Source organism: Paramormyrops kingsleyae, chromosome 16, assembly GCF_048594095.1.
Source record: "Paramormyrops kingsleyae isolate MSU_618 chromosome 16, PKINGS_0.4, whole genome shotgun sequence".
Classification (NCBI taxonomy): Eukaryota; Metazoa; Chordata; class Actinopteri; order Osteoglossiformes; family Mormyridae; genus Paramormyrops; species Paramormyrops kingsleyae.
Genome location: NC_132812.1, coordinates 14,630,773 through 14,645,086, shown reverse-complemented (window position 1 = coordinate 14,645,086; position 14,314 = coordinate 14,630,773). Strand labels below are relative to the sequence as shown.

Here is a 14,314-nt window from a genome sequence, read left to right as displayed (position 1 = left end):
TTCCACATTCGAAGGAGGTCCGGGTACATGATTGGCAATTTTCGTCATAATCTTCACATCAAATCTGACACGGTGGATGCAGTGAATTTGATTTTCCAAGCTCAAAGTTTCGGAAGTACGCTATAAGGTAGGCTGCATCCTTATGGAAGATATGACTAACTGCCCATGGTTGTCTCATTAATGTTAATGTGACTAACCCATTGTGAATCTCACTTTTGCTATACACTGTTTTAGGAACGACACATGAAAATGGGTTACCAGGTTTCACAAAATTTGGTAATTCATCAACGTGTATTACTATTAACTTTAGTAAGAAATATACAAAAAAATTACTAGGTGACGGAGAACAAAATAAATAAATAAATAAATAAACAAACAAACAAATAAATAAATGAACAGCAAAATTTACTTGAATGAAATCTGTTTTCCCCTTCATTTTAGAATTAAATATACTAAAGTTAGTAGTCTGCACTTAATTTGTCATATATCTGCCCAGGGCAAATTTAATTTTATTTTCGAAGAGCTCACAGCTTACATAACAGTAAATTAAAGATTCTTTGAAAGTGGTTTTGTAATATATACTGACGTACTATTTCTGAAATGTACTTACAATAAAATCGCTGAAAACATTCTGAAATAGACAAAAAGCTATTTCAAATTATCGGAACAATATATAAAGTAACATACCAACAAATATGGTAACATACTATAGCTACTTGACGGTCATAGTGTTTTAGTATCCATTTATTAGTTATCTGTTCAGCGATGCCTCCTCTCTCTGATCCGGCGAGGGAACGGCAGTCTTGCTCAGCACAGCCGCAGAGTAAGGCAAAAATCCACTCTCGGACCTTTGCCCTGCCGCTGTACAGGTGAAGTCTGTACTTGCACTCCTCGAACCCAGAGCGCTGGCCGCCTGGCTGCTGTGACAGCTGAGGCAGGAGCATGGGCCGGCGCCCGGCGGCGCACTGGCCGCAGCAGCCGCCGCTGCCGCAGCTGCTGCCGCGGCCGAGCTGTTGAGGCCTGCAGGTGACTGGTAGAGTCCTGGGTGTCTGAAGCTGCAAAGCAACTCGGGGCGCGAGTACGGATGCGAGAGCGCGCGGAAAGTGTCAAGAGGACGGATGGAAGTTGCAAAAGGTGACGCTGCAGCACCGGTGGCGGCTGCGGCAGCGGCTGCTGCTGTGACACCTACATGCGGGTAATAGTGCAGAGGCATGTGGGAATGAAAAGGGTATGGCAAACTTCCGGTAGCAGCGGCGTGCGTCATCATGTAGGTGTAAAAGCTTGGATCTGCCGGGTGAGGCCAAGACATTGCCAGACGCTGTCTTTTATCTTTCATCCTCCTGTTCTGGAACCATACCTTGAGATAAAGAAAGTGGAGTGTCATTAACACAATATATATATATATATATCCTGTGTACATGCACGCCACTATATTCATTATATATATATATATATATATATATATATATATATATATATATATATATATATATATATATATATATAGTGTGTGTGTGTGTGTGTGTGTGTGCATACAGAATATTAGTGCTCAGATTTTTTTTAAATCACGACCTCAAGAAAGAAATTATCGAAATTATCTATTAACGCACAGTTCAGGATTTTCTTATAAACGCAAACATAACGCTCAACGCTTTGTTAGAAAAATCCGGGTAATGTTGGTTCATAACAGTGAAATAAAATTGTATTTAAGCAATAATTTGTTTTCATGGATTTATGTGAAATTATGATATTTGAAATAAATCAATGAATGCACATACAAAGTCCCTGATTCAAATCCATTTTTTGGTTATATATAATTATGTATAGGCCTACATAAATATTACATAGATAGGAAATATCTGCTGAATTTCATATTACATTAATAAGTATATACATATTAAATTATGAACAAAAAAACAAAATATAATATATTTCCCAGACGCTTCCCCAAGGGGATTAAGATTTCTGAATTATGACTATATTCGAAAATGTGACATTTTTGCGTTTTACAATTCCGTTGAATTTATATGGAGCAAACCTGACAGAATTAAAAACGTATATATTACCTTTTATATGTAAAATTTTAAAAAAGACTTGAACGAATAATCTGCCGCAACGAGAAAATTTGTTTTCTGTTGTGTTTTGCACTAATATATATGTGTTTGTGCTTTATTTGTGTGTGTGTGTGTGTGTGTGTGTGTGCGTGTATGTGTGTGCGCGCAACGTGTGTATACGTGTTAGAAGCGAAGAATAGCTATACAACGTACCAATTATTGGTGTAAAAAACATACCTTTATCGTTGTTTCTGGTAGATTTAAAGCAGCGGCTAGTTCACATCTTCTTGGTCTTGAGACGTAATTTTCTCTGTAAAATTCTTTTTCCAGTCTTCCTATTTGTTCCCTTGTAAATGCTGTCCGGTACCTTCTCACCTGATCCGCATTCGAACTGCTGGAACTGCCTATTGAATTTCCATTGGTGTTTACACTAGACAGTGATGTTGCGCTTGTGGTTGAAGTTCCTGAATTACTGTCGGAAAAACCTAGGAAGAAGCAAAAATAAGAAATAAATAATGAGAGAAGCCGTTACCGTTAGGTTACCAATAGCTGACATTTGGTATAATGTATCAATATTTTACTTTCAGACGTTTGAACAAATGGAATAAATAATGAAATCAATGTCAATCGAGTGCAATATGTTTTATTTCGTATTTGTATAGTTTTAAAAATATGTTTAATGTACGTCTAAATAAAACATCAATTCTGTTATTATTCAAAGTATGTTATATGTGACTTCATTCTACGGAAAAATATAAACAGCATATTACAAAAATCTGAACACAGTTTCTGCACAGCTTATGGAAATTTCTCCACTTTTCTTGTCACCAATATAACATATTTTCGTTTCAAATGTGAAAACTACAGCATACCTTTGTTGTTTTCCTTGTGCTGGCTGGCACTGACGGAATTAGGAGATCGGTGCGCCGGGCAGCCCACCTCCACATCACTATTCATGTCTGAGTCTTGAGAAACTTCTGGATATAGGATGATTTTCTTCCTGTTTTCCGAAGATGTAATCTCTACCGAGGATGCATTGTCGCTGTTGTGGTGATGAGGGCTGAACAAACTGTCTATTTCAAACTTGCCTTTGGTCGGAATATCCCCGACGTTACCGTGCAGAGATGTGGAAGTTAGTCTCGGGCTGAGGCGACCACTGTGCTGGTTTTCGAGGGCCTCGAGCACCGCATTTCCAGCCGAATCTGATACATTCGAAAGCCTTTTCCCAGTACCGGGGCTGTGTAGTCCCCTCTCCATCAGAATCATCTCCTTTCTGATTCTCTCCATGATCGAGCTTTATAAAACAGACCAGAAGTTCCGGGAACGTCGCTCCAATGACTTGCGGCGGGGGCTCAGATCGCATTCAGCTCTGCACCTGCCTAAATAATATTTCACCTTTTATGCGCGGAACGCAAAAACAGAAGAATGCCGCTGCAAGCAACGAATGACTGCTCAAAATGACCCGTGCATCCTCTCTAGTCCGAAATGTCATTCATCAAAAAGTGGTTGCTCGTCATTAAGGTGCGAGTGACGCCGTTCGAATAATCATTTCTTATAAGAGTTTTATAAGCAAATAAATACAAGAGGGCTGTCAGTGTCTGATGGAGGCGGCCTGCGGTCAAACGAATTCATCCCAGTAGAAGGAGAGATGAGAAGTGAAGACTGGAGCTGCCGTCCCTTCGTTGATCAGAGGCTGCCGTAGACTGCTCTTGGGTTGGCCTCTGGGGTGAAATTGACAATCTGATTAATAAAATGAGCGCCGTAACATTTCCCTCCTCGTTTAGGAATATCATTATATTTTGATTCTTCGTTGTTCCTCCCTTCTATTTTAAACCTCAGTTTTATCTTCATCTATAAATAATTTTACTGGGATGTTTTAGGATTTGTCATAATCTGTAGCCTTTATAATTAAGCCTTTATAATTTTGTAGATGCAACCGTAAACATTTACATACGATATTTTTGCACCAGATGATGAACAGTAAAACATGGAAATGCTCGATTTCTTCGAGCATATGCGTATAAGCTAGAAAAGGGGTAGTATTTGGTTTGCAAAACTGGGCTTATATAGTATGGTTTTTACGTTTATTATTACCGTCTTTCTATTCGTTGTTATTTTCGATAATTGATTTTGGACAGCGTATTTACAACTCTGCTATTCTAGTTAAGTATATAGTTAACTTCTGCTTTCAATATTCGGTTGAAAAACATTTTTACTTCAGATTATTACTTTTTATTAGAACATTCATGTTTACGGACATGCTGTTCTTATCGATATTCATACCACGAAGATATATATCAGCTGTAAATCTTTTTGTCTATTTATTTTACATGTCGAACGAGTACATTTTCTTTTATTACCAGTGTTGTAATTGCTAGTTCATAACTACAGTTACCGTTCGGGGTGTTATTATAGTAGGTTACGTGGAATAAAGAAACGTGTTATATTATTAATAAAATAATCTTAAACTCCTCTAAATGACTTCACAAGCCTAAATTTAAGCAGCTATTTTTGCTGGGATAATAATTATCCCAATTCTTTATTTTTAGCACGAATTACTTACTAATCCGCATAGGCCTGCTATTATCCACAGTTTAAATATTCGTAAATTTACAACTACCACACTCTCTATATCTCTTTGGTCATATATTATTGGTCATACACTCGGTGAAAGAATATTTATTTTTATTTCCGTGATAAACATCTATTGTAATTCATTTAAGAAACAAAAACATAGTATATCGCCATGCGTACAGTGTAATATAGGAAATTATTTTAGGAGCATCTTGCTTTTAGACAGCATGCGCGTGACAGAGGATGCTTTATGTCGGTGATACGTACGGAGAATGAGAGTCGGTTCACTGAGGAAGAGGAGACAGAGCAGGTAAAGGAAACACCCCTTGCGCGTCCTTTGGCGCCCCCAACAGATTTTACTAATTAACGAATATATACGAGGTACAGTTTATCTCATTAAGACCCTGATTTGTTCAGGTTTTACGGAAATGCACAATTAGCACCGGACATTTTCTCATCTGATCCGCAGAAGTGCTTGATTTACTTATTGAATTAGCATTGAAATTCCAGTTGGACACTAGTGGAGCAAGTTCTGATCTATATTAACGCTGTTGTAAAGTTTGCAAATAGAGTTAAATACTAAATAAATAAATAAAAAACTAATAAGGTTGTTTCGGATTTATATTTTATTGCTTTTAAGTATTGCACTAGATACGAGATTGATAGCCCATGCAGACAGTAATATAAATTCGCAGAAATTTAAAAAAATTCAAATAAAATCGGTAATAAAACTCACATTTAATCTTCAATATGTATAAAGGCATCACACAATATTGCGTGCGTGCTACAACCATATTTAAAGAATATCTATATAAAGTATTACATATCAAAGTGCAATTCGTTCATTTCCAATCCTTGAGACTAAAGACCCAGACATGGCTAAAATACATGGTTCATTTCAAACTGCATTATAATTATTGATCTACTACCTAGGTGTTAAAAAACAGTAAAATTGTAAGCCATGATACATGTAACCATCCATCCATCCATTTACAAACGGAGTCTTCTGGTCCGGTTTGCTTGGAGGCTATCATAAGCAGAATAGGGTAGTGATTCTCAACCCAGTCCTCGGGGAGCCCCAGACAGCCCACGTTTTTCCTCCTTCTCAACTCCCTGCCAGACAGTCCATATTTTTGGACCCTCCCAGCTCCTTTCCAGGAGCTAGGAGGGACCAAAAACGTGGACTGTCTGGGGGGTCTCCAAGGACCGGTTTGGGAAACACTAGCATAGAGCACAAGGTTGGGATATACCCTGGATGGGATGCCAATCCGTCGCGGAGCACATACATGCGATCAAGCACTGTGGCAATTTAGAGACTATGCATAATCCAACACAAATAGCAGAGGCGGGGTTTGAACCCCCAATCCTGGAGCTGTTAGTGACACCTACAGTCCTGTAGGTCAGATAGCAGTTAACTAATATTGAAATTATAACTGTAATCAATCTTTAGTAGGTCAACTTCATTTATTTATTTATTTTTATGCTACTGCTGTTAGAGAAGTTCTAACAACTCCAGAGGAAACTGTGATATTTCGCTCGGTAAAATAACTGACACAACTGACCAACATTTAACGGTGCTCCCGCGGCTCTAAACTGTATAAGCACTTGGAAGATGGATGGATGGATGGATGGATGTTTTACAATGTCTTGGGCCTGATAATCTGATAATGCTGCTCTTGCTGGCTGAATGGGCAGAAAAATTCTTAAAAGCGTTTATCGAGCATCCATACCTATTCAAATAGCCTGTGATGAATGTGTAAAAGACAAATGTCGCAGGGTGTATGGCCAGAAAATACATGTTATTTTTTTTTTTAAAGTATGAAACAGTGATATTTATACTTTATTGTCATTAGTCACCCTATAATAATCGTTATTGAAAAGTAACTGAAAAACATGAGTTAGCCTATAGTTGAACTTTGCACACAATAGGGAAATTTGGAAATGTAGTTAGAAAAAATGTTTTTTTTATAAAAAAAAATTCATTTTAGTATTAATTTAATAATCCTCTACAATGAAAATCTAATGAGGTTTTATGAAAGAAAATGTAAATAACAAAATGTTTATTTTACTAAATTAGTTGTATAAATATAGTGACAGAAACAACAAGGTAGAGACAAAAAATTGTAACCTGTTTTCTCATTTTTAATTTACTCGAATTAAACTTAAGGCAAATCGTGTGGTACTTATCTGGTGTTTTTCGAAATTTTAGGGAAGCATAATAATAGATAGGTTCCCTTTGTCTTTGGGGGTCTTTTTTACCGATCTCTTTTCCCAATAGGGGTAGATGCTGTAAATAGTTTTTTCTGCTGAATATATACCAATAGGGCCATCTAGTGATAGTATTGCAGTATTACAGGCTGGGCCGGTTTAGTGGTAGTTCTAGGTTGACAAATCATTTGTAATCGGCCTACTGGCGGACAGATGCTGGAGACAACCATATTTCAGCACATAACCCTTAGGGATTTACGATTCTTTAAAGGTGGGTTTGCCAGTCCTGGTGCTGTCGGATGATGTGCAACCTATTTTTTTGTCCTGGATGAATTTCTAATTAATAATGCATGATTGAGCTGTGGTCTGCGTTTTGATCTTGATCAGAGCTGTTTTTCCTGAAAACAATAGATCATCGTGAATAACGAACAAAAATGAATGAGTTTTGTTAGTGTTTCTCCAAGGCCTTTGTTATCCGCAGTTTAACGAATTAATTAAAATTTCTTCTTTGTTGGTTCCCCTTGCGATGGGTTTGGTGCCCCACCCTGGGTTATTCCCTGCCTCATGCCCAGAGCTCCATGTTAGGGTCCAGCTCCTCTCCAGCGTCCACGTGGGAAAAGCACAGTCTGTCAATAACGGGATCATCGATCCTACCTATTTCAGCTGTGAAATGTGTCTTACTGTCGCGTCAGACAGGTGAACAAAACTAAGAAAGAATCAATGCAAACACGTTAGTGTATACAAAATTAACACCAAATTAAATGAAGTTATTAGTCAAAAATCTATAAATGGGCTCAAACCGTGATGTAACTTTCTTGAAAAAAAGAACAACAGCGAGCAGCAATATGACAAGGAAATAAAAGTTCCCAAAGGAAAAGTCAAAGCAATTTATAGAGGAGGAGGCCAAAATTAAGTTCGGAAGCCAATACAACTGCAAGAAGGAAAAACGTAGGATGGGATTGTATAGAAAATATGTGTGTGTAATGCCCTGGCACTGAAGTCAGAAAAAGATGGCATGAATTTCCCAGTGTTGCCAAAATAAGGGATGATGAGGTGAGAAGGCAACGAGCCAAAACTAGTGGTGGGCAATAACAGGCAGGCCCTCTCCTGCCAGAAGAAGAGCAGGTCCAGGTCAGACTGGGGCCAACTACTGAGGAGCTCTCTGGAGGGGTGGATGTGTGATCTAATGAGTTTCCATCCATTTCACCCCAACCCGCCTCTTCAGTGCACCCATTCCCAGCTTCAGTTCTCTCACACTCCACAGTCGGACCAGATAAGCATCATGTTTTCTCCCCGGCCACTTGGCCACATCTGTACAACCTCCTTGATGGTTGCATATAACTTGGACATTTATAGTCGAGAACCTTTTTTGACGGGTGCAGATAGGAGTCAAGAGGCTGGAAGTATGAACGGGGATGACCGTTCCGTCTGCTGCACCTACAAGGCCAGGTATGCCTTCACTGGCATGAAAGCTGATTTTATTGCCATGCAAAGCAAATCGTTTGCAGTTGACATGGTGCAATAGTCCATGCATGCAGGAATTTGGAAGCCGCAGCCGTGCATCACCAACAGTTAATAAAAGAGAAGCTGTCAGAAACTGCAGAGTGGGACTCAGGGCAAAGTTCCGGTGTGTTCTGCATTCCATATCATCATGCACCAGATCTAAGAGGCTTATTATATCACCTGTATTTCTCTATTAATTGTTCATTACTGAGATGGTCTAAGGCAGAGGTGGCCAATCTTATCCGCAAAGGGCCGGTGTGTGTGCAGGTTTTTGGGATAACCTTTAGGTCAGCTGTTCAAACCCAGGTGTGAGGACTCTTCAGCCAATCAGTCCTTTAATTCGTGACCTAATTAGGGAGTTGCAATGAAAACCTGCATACACACCGGCCCTTTGCGGATAAGGATGGCCACCCCTGGTCTAAGGGGTTCATGTCTGCCCACAAAACAGTATTTAGACCAGCAACTTAGCTTCTTGGAGGACGCTGTCTGGAACCCTGTTTGAGTTGCACAGTTTTCTGCATGGCCACAGCTGTGACACCTTCCCATTTTGAAGGATGTGACTGAATACAGTTTGATTGGTGAAGTAATTATGTTCTCAAATGGTATACAAGCGTCAAAACTACAAACAGTCCTTTTTGCGGCAATTTATAGCCTACATTATAATGTTATATTATAATATTGACAAATTATATTATTATTATTATTATTATTATTATTATTATTATTGTGTTGTCCAAAAAAGAACGTCAGAATGACTGCTTATGGCGACTTCCATCTCTCTAACAGAAAAGCAGGCAAAAGTTCAAGTGGCCCTAAAGAACAATGTAGAAAATAACGAGCGGCTATACAGGCTCATTCGTTAATTTGCTAACGAGATTACGAACTACGGGTGGGGTTTCCTGAAATCGATCTATCTTAGCGAATAACGAAGATAACAAACAACGCAAGTTAAGAACGAGTGAGATCCGCAGGTGCTTCCCAAAACCCTCCGTTATTCCAGAATTAACAAACAAACTTTAAGTAGTACTTTGCTGGCTCCTCCCCAGCCTCCGCGTAAGAAAATCACAGCCTGCCGATAATAGGAACATCGATCCCACGTATTTAAAATGGTGAAATATATGTTATATGCTTGTCCTACTAGGCATATATAAATGTAATAAAAAAAACTAATTTGTACTAATTCGAAATCAATTAAAAAAAAACACACGGAAGCACCCAAAATCAAGAACAACATTAATTAACCTATTTGCTGAAATTATAAAATTGGGCTCCAAATGTGGTGTCGCTTCCTTGTAAAAAGAGCAACGGTGAGCAGCTGTAGGAAAAGGAAGTAACGCTTCTCAAAAGAAGCCATAAAACAAGTCATTGAGGCAGTGGTCAAAAATATATTTAGTAAAATAATTACTGCAATGCATACTACACACAATAAGAACAACACAGTGACATTCAGGGGGAAATCGTAGAGCTACTTGTGGAAGCACCGGAAACACATCTCTTACATGCCCAAAGCGCCCTCTACATGTTCTTTGGTGTGAGGTGTTACTCCTCTCCTCACCCACTGTTTGGGGGTTCAACACTGGAGTCAGCAGGTATTGGCTAAGAAGATACCTGCTGTCTCCCAGTAACTAGCCACCAGCAAGCACACCATCCTTTGCCATCTGATATACTCTAAAGCTGGACCAGATATAACCATCATACGTCCTCTCAGGCCACTTGGTGACAATGTCTGTAAAATGTCCTTGATGGTTGCATATCACCTGGACATTTAGGCTTATGCCGCGTTCCATTTACCTCGGAGGTCGGAACTGGGAACTGAGAATGACGTCACACACGAGTTAACAGTGTACAGAAAGTCGGAAAACCATTTAGCAGTACCAGGGACCTGTTTCAAAAGGGTACATTTCTTGCTAACCTGGGGTGTGTTTCCCAAACAATGACAGAATTTAACATTAACGATGCATCGTACTTTGGTAGTTCAAACTAACCAACATTCGAAATACGACTGTTTCCCAAAACCGTCATGCCACAGTAGTTTGCACCACGCAAGTTGCTAACGTAGTTAGTAACTATGGTTTTAGGAAACGCACCCCTGGGTAACTCTTCGGATTTAAGGTACCCCAGTTTAAATGGCCTTTATCTTTGTTCACTTCCATTTAGCCCAGACTACCATAAATTCGACAAGCTGTCTGCTTACGCAAGAAATCCTGCTTAACGAAATGGGCCCCAGTTCTAGCCCAGTTATTTGCTAGCTGTTGTTAGGAATATCAGAGGATAACACATTATGGGGTATTTTGCGTATAGCAACATGTGCACAGATAGCGGTGAGTACGACCGATTTAATGAGCCACAAGTAAGATGTAAATCCTAGTAAACAGCATAAAACTACAGCTTTAACTTCTGTTGATAAAGGGTGCAACCATCTTGAATTCTGAGCTCGGGGTTGTGAGTTCACGAGTCGGAATTCTGACTTCAGGGGGCATTCCAGTTGAAATTTCTGACTAGGAACTTGAGATTTATGAGTTACGAGTTCAAGTGGAATGCAGCATTAGTGCCAAGAACCCTTTTCGACAGGAGCAGATGGGATTCAAGATGCTGTGAGTATGAATAGGGTTGAGTGTCCCATCCACTGCACCTACAACGGTAGATATGCCTGTACTGGCATGCAAACCCATTTTAGTGTCATGCAAAGCATCCCCTCCTGCTTGAAACTGTAGGTAGTTGTGTGCACTTTGCAATGGAAAAGTGATCAATGCATGCACAGATGCAGAATACATCAGCCATGCTGAGGCCATGTGCATCTGTAGGCCTGCCGGAATCCACTGGTGGCGTAGAAGCAGAGAGCTGTCAGAAGCTGCACAGTGCACTGAGTGCGAAATACCAGTGGGTTTCCCTTTTCAATTTATCCTGCCCCATGGGTGTTGTTAGGTCCGATCACTGGGGATTATAGCCCCGAGTATTTTAGCCCAGATGCCAATCTTCCTTCAAAAAAAAAAAAAGTCAAGCCTCAGGGACTTGACTTAGCCCCTAATTTTTCCAATAGCTAGACCAGACCAAGGAGGCTCATTATTTCACCCCAGGCCAGCCTGTATTTCTCTACGACTTGTTCATTACTAAGATGGTCCAAGAAGATCTTGTTTGCCCGCAAAACAGTATTTAGACAAGCAACTTGACATCGATGGACCGAAAGTCGATCATTCCCCCCACGCAGCAGCTGCTTGACTGTGGCATGAGAGATGGTGGTGTTCTTTATAAATATAGCACTGCAGTAATGCTTCGAAATATTTCAGTAATCAGAACTGGGGATAACCTAAAATACAAAACTAACAAACCAAATCCTGAATTAGCAAATGACCGGTAAATATGATTTTCGCTGATTGAGTGCACAAAGCCGCCTCCCCAGATTGTAGTATCTCACCATTTTATTTTTATTTGTTCTATAAAACACCTGCATGCACCAATATGTGTGCAGGACATTGCTACTGGAAGGAGCGATAGCACAATAACCGAAAGTTGCGTTACTGCCTCAACATAACAGAATGTGCAATGTGCTTTACTGTTGACTACTAAGGATTATTCCAGGGTGTTTTGGGGAAAAATATATTTACTTACATGTAAATGAACCTGCAGTGTCGACTCTTATCAACCTCATGAATCAAAGTGTCGATATACAATGACTTTGGCATATTAGACAGGTGTGTGCATTCCAGGGGCGCTAGAAATAAAGGGAACCAAATCAAATCAAATAGAGGACAAGAAACAAGGCAACTATGTCAGATTGCTGTTTGTAGACTACAGTTCAGCGTTCAACACAATAATGCCCAGTAGACTGTTCACAAAGCTGAGGGATCTAGGACTCAGCAGCCGTTTGTGTGCATGGGTGTTGGACTTCCTCACTGGCAGATCTCAGGTGGTGAGGGTGGGTAGGTGTGTCTCCGACAGCGTCTCCACCAATACTGGGGCGCCACAGGGGTGCGTACTCTCACCACTGCAGTACTCCCTCTACACTTCTGACTGTGTGGCCACTCATGGTTCGAACACCATTGTGAAGTTTGCCGATGACACAGTGGTGTTGGGCCTCATCTCCAACAACGATGAGGAGGCCTACATGGACGAAGTGAAGAACCTGACATCGTGGAGTCAGGACAACCACCTCCAGCTGAACGTTTGCAAGACCAAGGAGCTGGTAGTGGACTTCAGAAGGAGTCAGCAGCGAGTCTACAAACCCCTCAACATCAACGGAGCTCCAGTGGAGAGGGTGCTGTCCTTCAAATATCTCGGTGTCCACATGTCCTCTGACCTGACATGGTCTGCTCACATTCAGGTCCAGTCCAAAAGGGCTAGGCAGCGCCTGTACTATCTGCGACAACTTAGGAAGTTCGGGGTCTCTCCAGTAATTCTCAGGACTTTCTATTCAGACGCTGTGGAGAGCATCCTCACACAGAACATCACATCCTGGTATGGAAATAGCTGTATTCAGGACCGTAAAGCTCTTCAGAGTGTGATCCGGGCGGCAGAACGCTGCTGCAGGTCTATCCTACCTTCCCTGCAGGACATTTACATTAAGAGATGTTGGTCCAGAGCAGTCCGAACATTGAAGGACTCGTCCCATCCCAGTAACGGACTATTTCAACTTCTGCAATCAGGCAGAAGGTTCCGCACTATCAGGGCAAAAACAGAGAGACTCAAGAGGAGCTTCTATCCTCAGGCCATTCGAGTCCTAAATCAGACCATGCCCCCACTCCCCTCATAGCATTCCTTAATGAAACAGGACTTTATATGCACACTGTTTTTATATTGCGGTGCTATTATAGCACAATGCACTTTAAAATTATGCACTGGCCTTACATTTATACATTTATACTTATTTAATTGCACTCATTTCTTTACTTATTTTTTAACTTATTTTTTTACTTTTGTTAATGTTTGCACAGTCAAGGAGCGGCTCAGGGTACATTTCACTGTGTGTTGTACTTGTATGACTACGCATGTGACAAATAAAGATCTTGAATCTTGAAAAAAAAAAAAAAACAATAGAGGGAGCCATCCACCTTCAAAAATAAATAAGAAAATACATAAGCAGCAGGGGGTTCCTTATCTTTCATTATGAATTCATTATGAAATGTGATGTTACTTCCTTGTAATTAAAATGCAACAATAGGAAAAGGAAGTAATACTCGTCAGAAGAAGCCGTAAAACAACTTACTGAGGTCAAGATTATATATCATATACAAATCATGTATTTTAATAAAATAATTACTACATTTCTGTACCTTTAAAGGTACAATTGCCTGCAGCTAAGGGTACAATTGGCAGACTCTTGAGGGTACAGCCCCAGTGACAAGAAAAGGTACAAATTTTTACCCTTTTTTCTGAGATTGTAGGCACCGGAACCACATCTCTTACATGCCCAAAAACCCTCTGCAGCAGTCTGTGTTCTTTGGTGTGTGGGGTTACTCCTCTCCTCAGCCACGGTTTGGGAACTCAACACAAGAATCAGCAGGCATTCGCTAAGAGGATACCTGCAGTCTCGCAATAACCAGCCACCAGCAAACACACCATCCTTTGCCATCTGACTCACTCCAAAGCTGGACCAAATATAACCGTCATGTGTCTGTAAAAACATCCTTGATGGTTGCATGTCACCTGGACATTTAGGCCTAGTGCCAAAAACTGTTTTCAACAGGTGCAGGTGGGATTCAAGGGATGGCAAACATGAATTGGGTTGAGCGTCCATCCACTGCACCTACAAGGCCAGGTATGCCTGCAATGGCATGAAAACCAATTTTAGTGTCATGCAGGGCATCCCCTCCTGCTGGACATTGTATGTAGGTGCAACAGAAATGTGATCAATGCATGCATGCACAGGTGCAGGACACAGCAGCCTTGCTGAGGCCATGTGCCTCACATATGGTCTGTAAGAATCCACCTGTGGCATAGAAGCAGAGAGCTGTTAGAAGCTGCACGGTGCACTGAGG

The 14,314-nt window shown here is 40.5% G+C and overlaps 1 protein-coding gene across 1 annotated transcript; it reads right to left on the bottom strand.

The window, feature by feature from the left end:
• Positions 1-470: 470 nt before the first annotated feature.
• On the bottom strand, positions 471-3,498 carry evx2 (even-skipped homeobox 2). The gene is made up of 3 exons (XM_023801836.2): positions 2,927-3,498; positions 2,292-2,539; positions 471-1,357 (listed from the first exon to the last, which is right to left on the bottom strand). Exons 1-3 carry the CDS (start codon positions 3,339-3,341, stop codon positions 752-754), a joined length of 1,269 nt encoding a protein of 422 aa, XP_023657604.1. The 5' UTR covers positions 3,342-3,498; the 3' UTR covers positions 471-751.
• Between the last annotated feature and the right edge of the window lie 10,816 nt (positions 3,499-14,314).

Excerpts from the sequence above, each read along its gene's own strand:
- evx2 (XM_023801836.2), bottom strand. The coding sequence starts at position 3,341 with ATGGAGAGAATCAGAAAGGAGATGATTCTGATGGAGAGGGGACTACAC. Across the intron at positions 2,540-2,926 it reads GCACAAGGAAAACAACAAAG|GTTTTTCCGACAGTAATTCA; the intron begins GTATGCTGTAGT and ends GCTTCTTCCTAG. Across the intron at positions 1,358-2,291 it reads TACCAGAAACAACGATAAAG|GTATGGTTCCAGAACAGGAG; the intron begins GTATGTTTTTTA and ends CTTTATCTCAAG.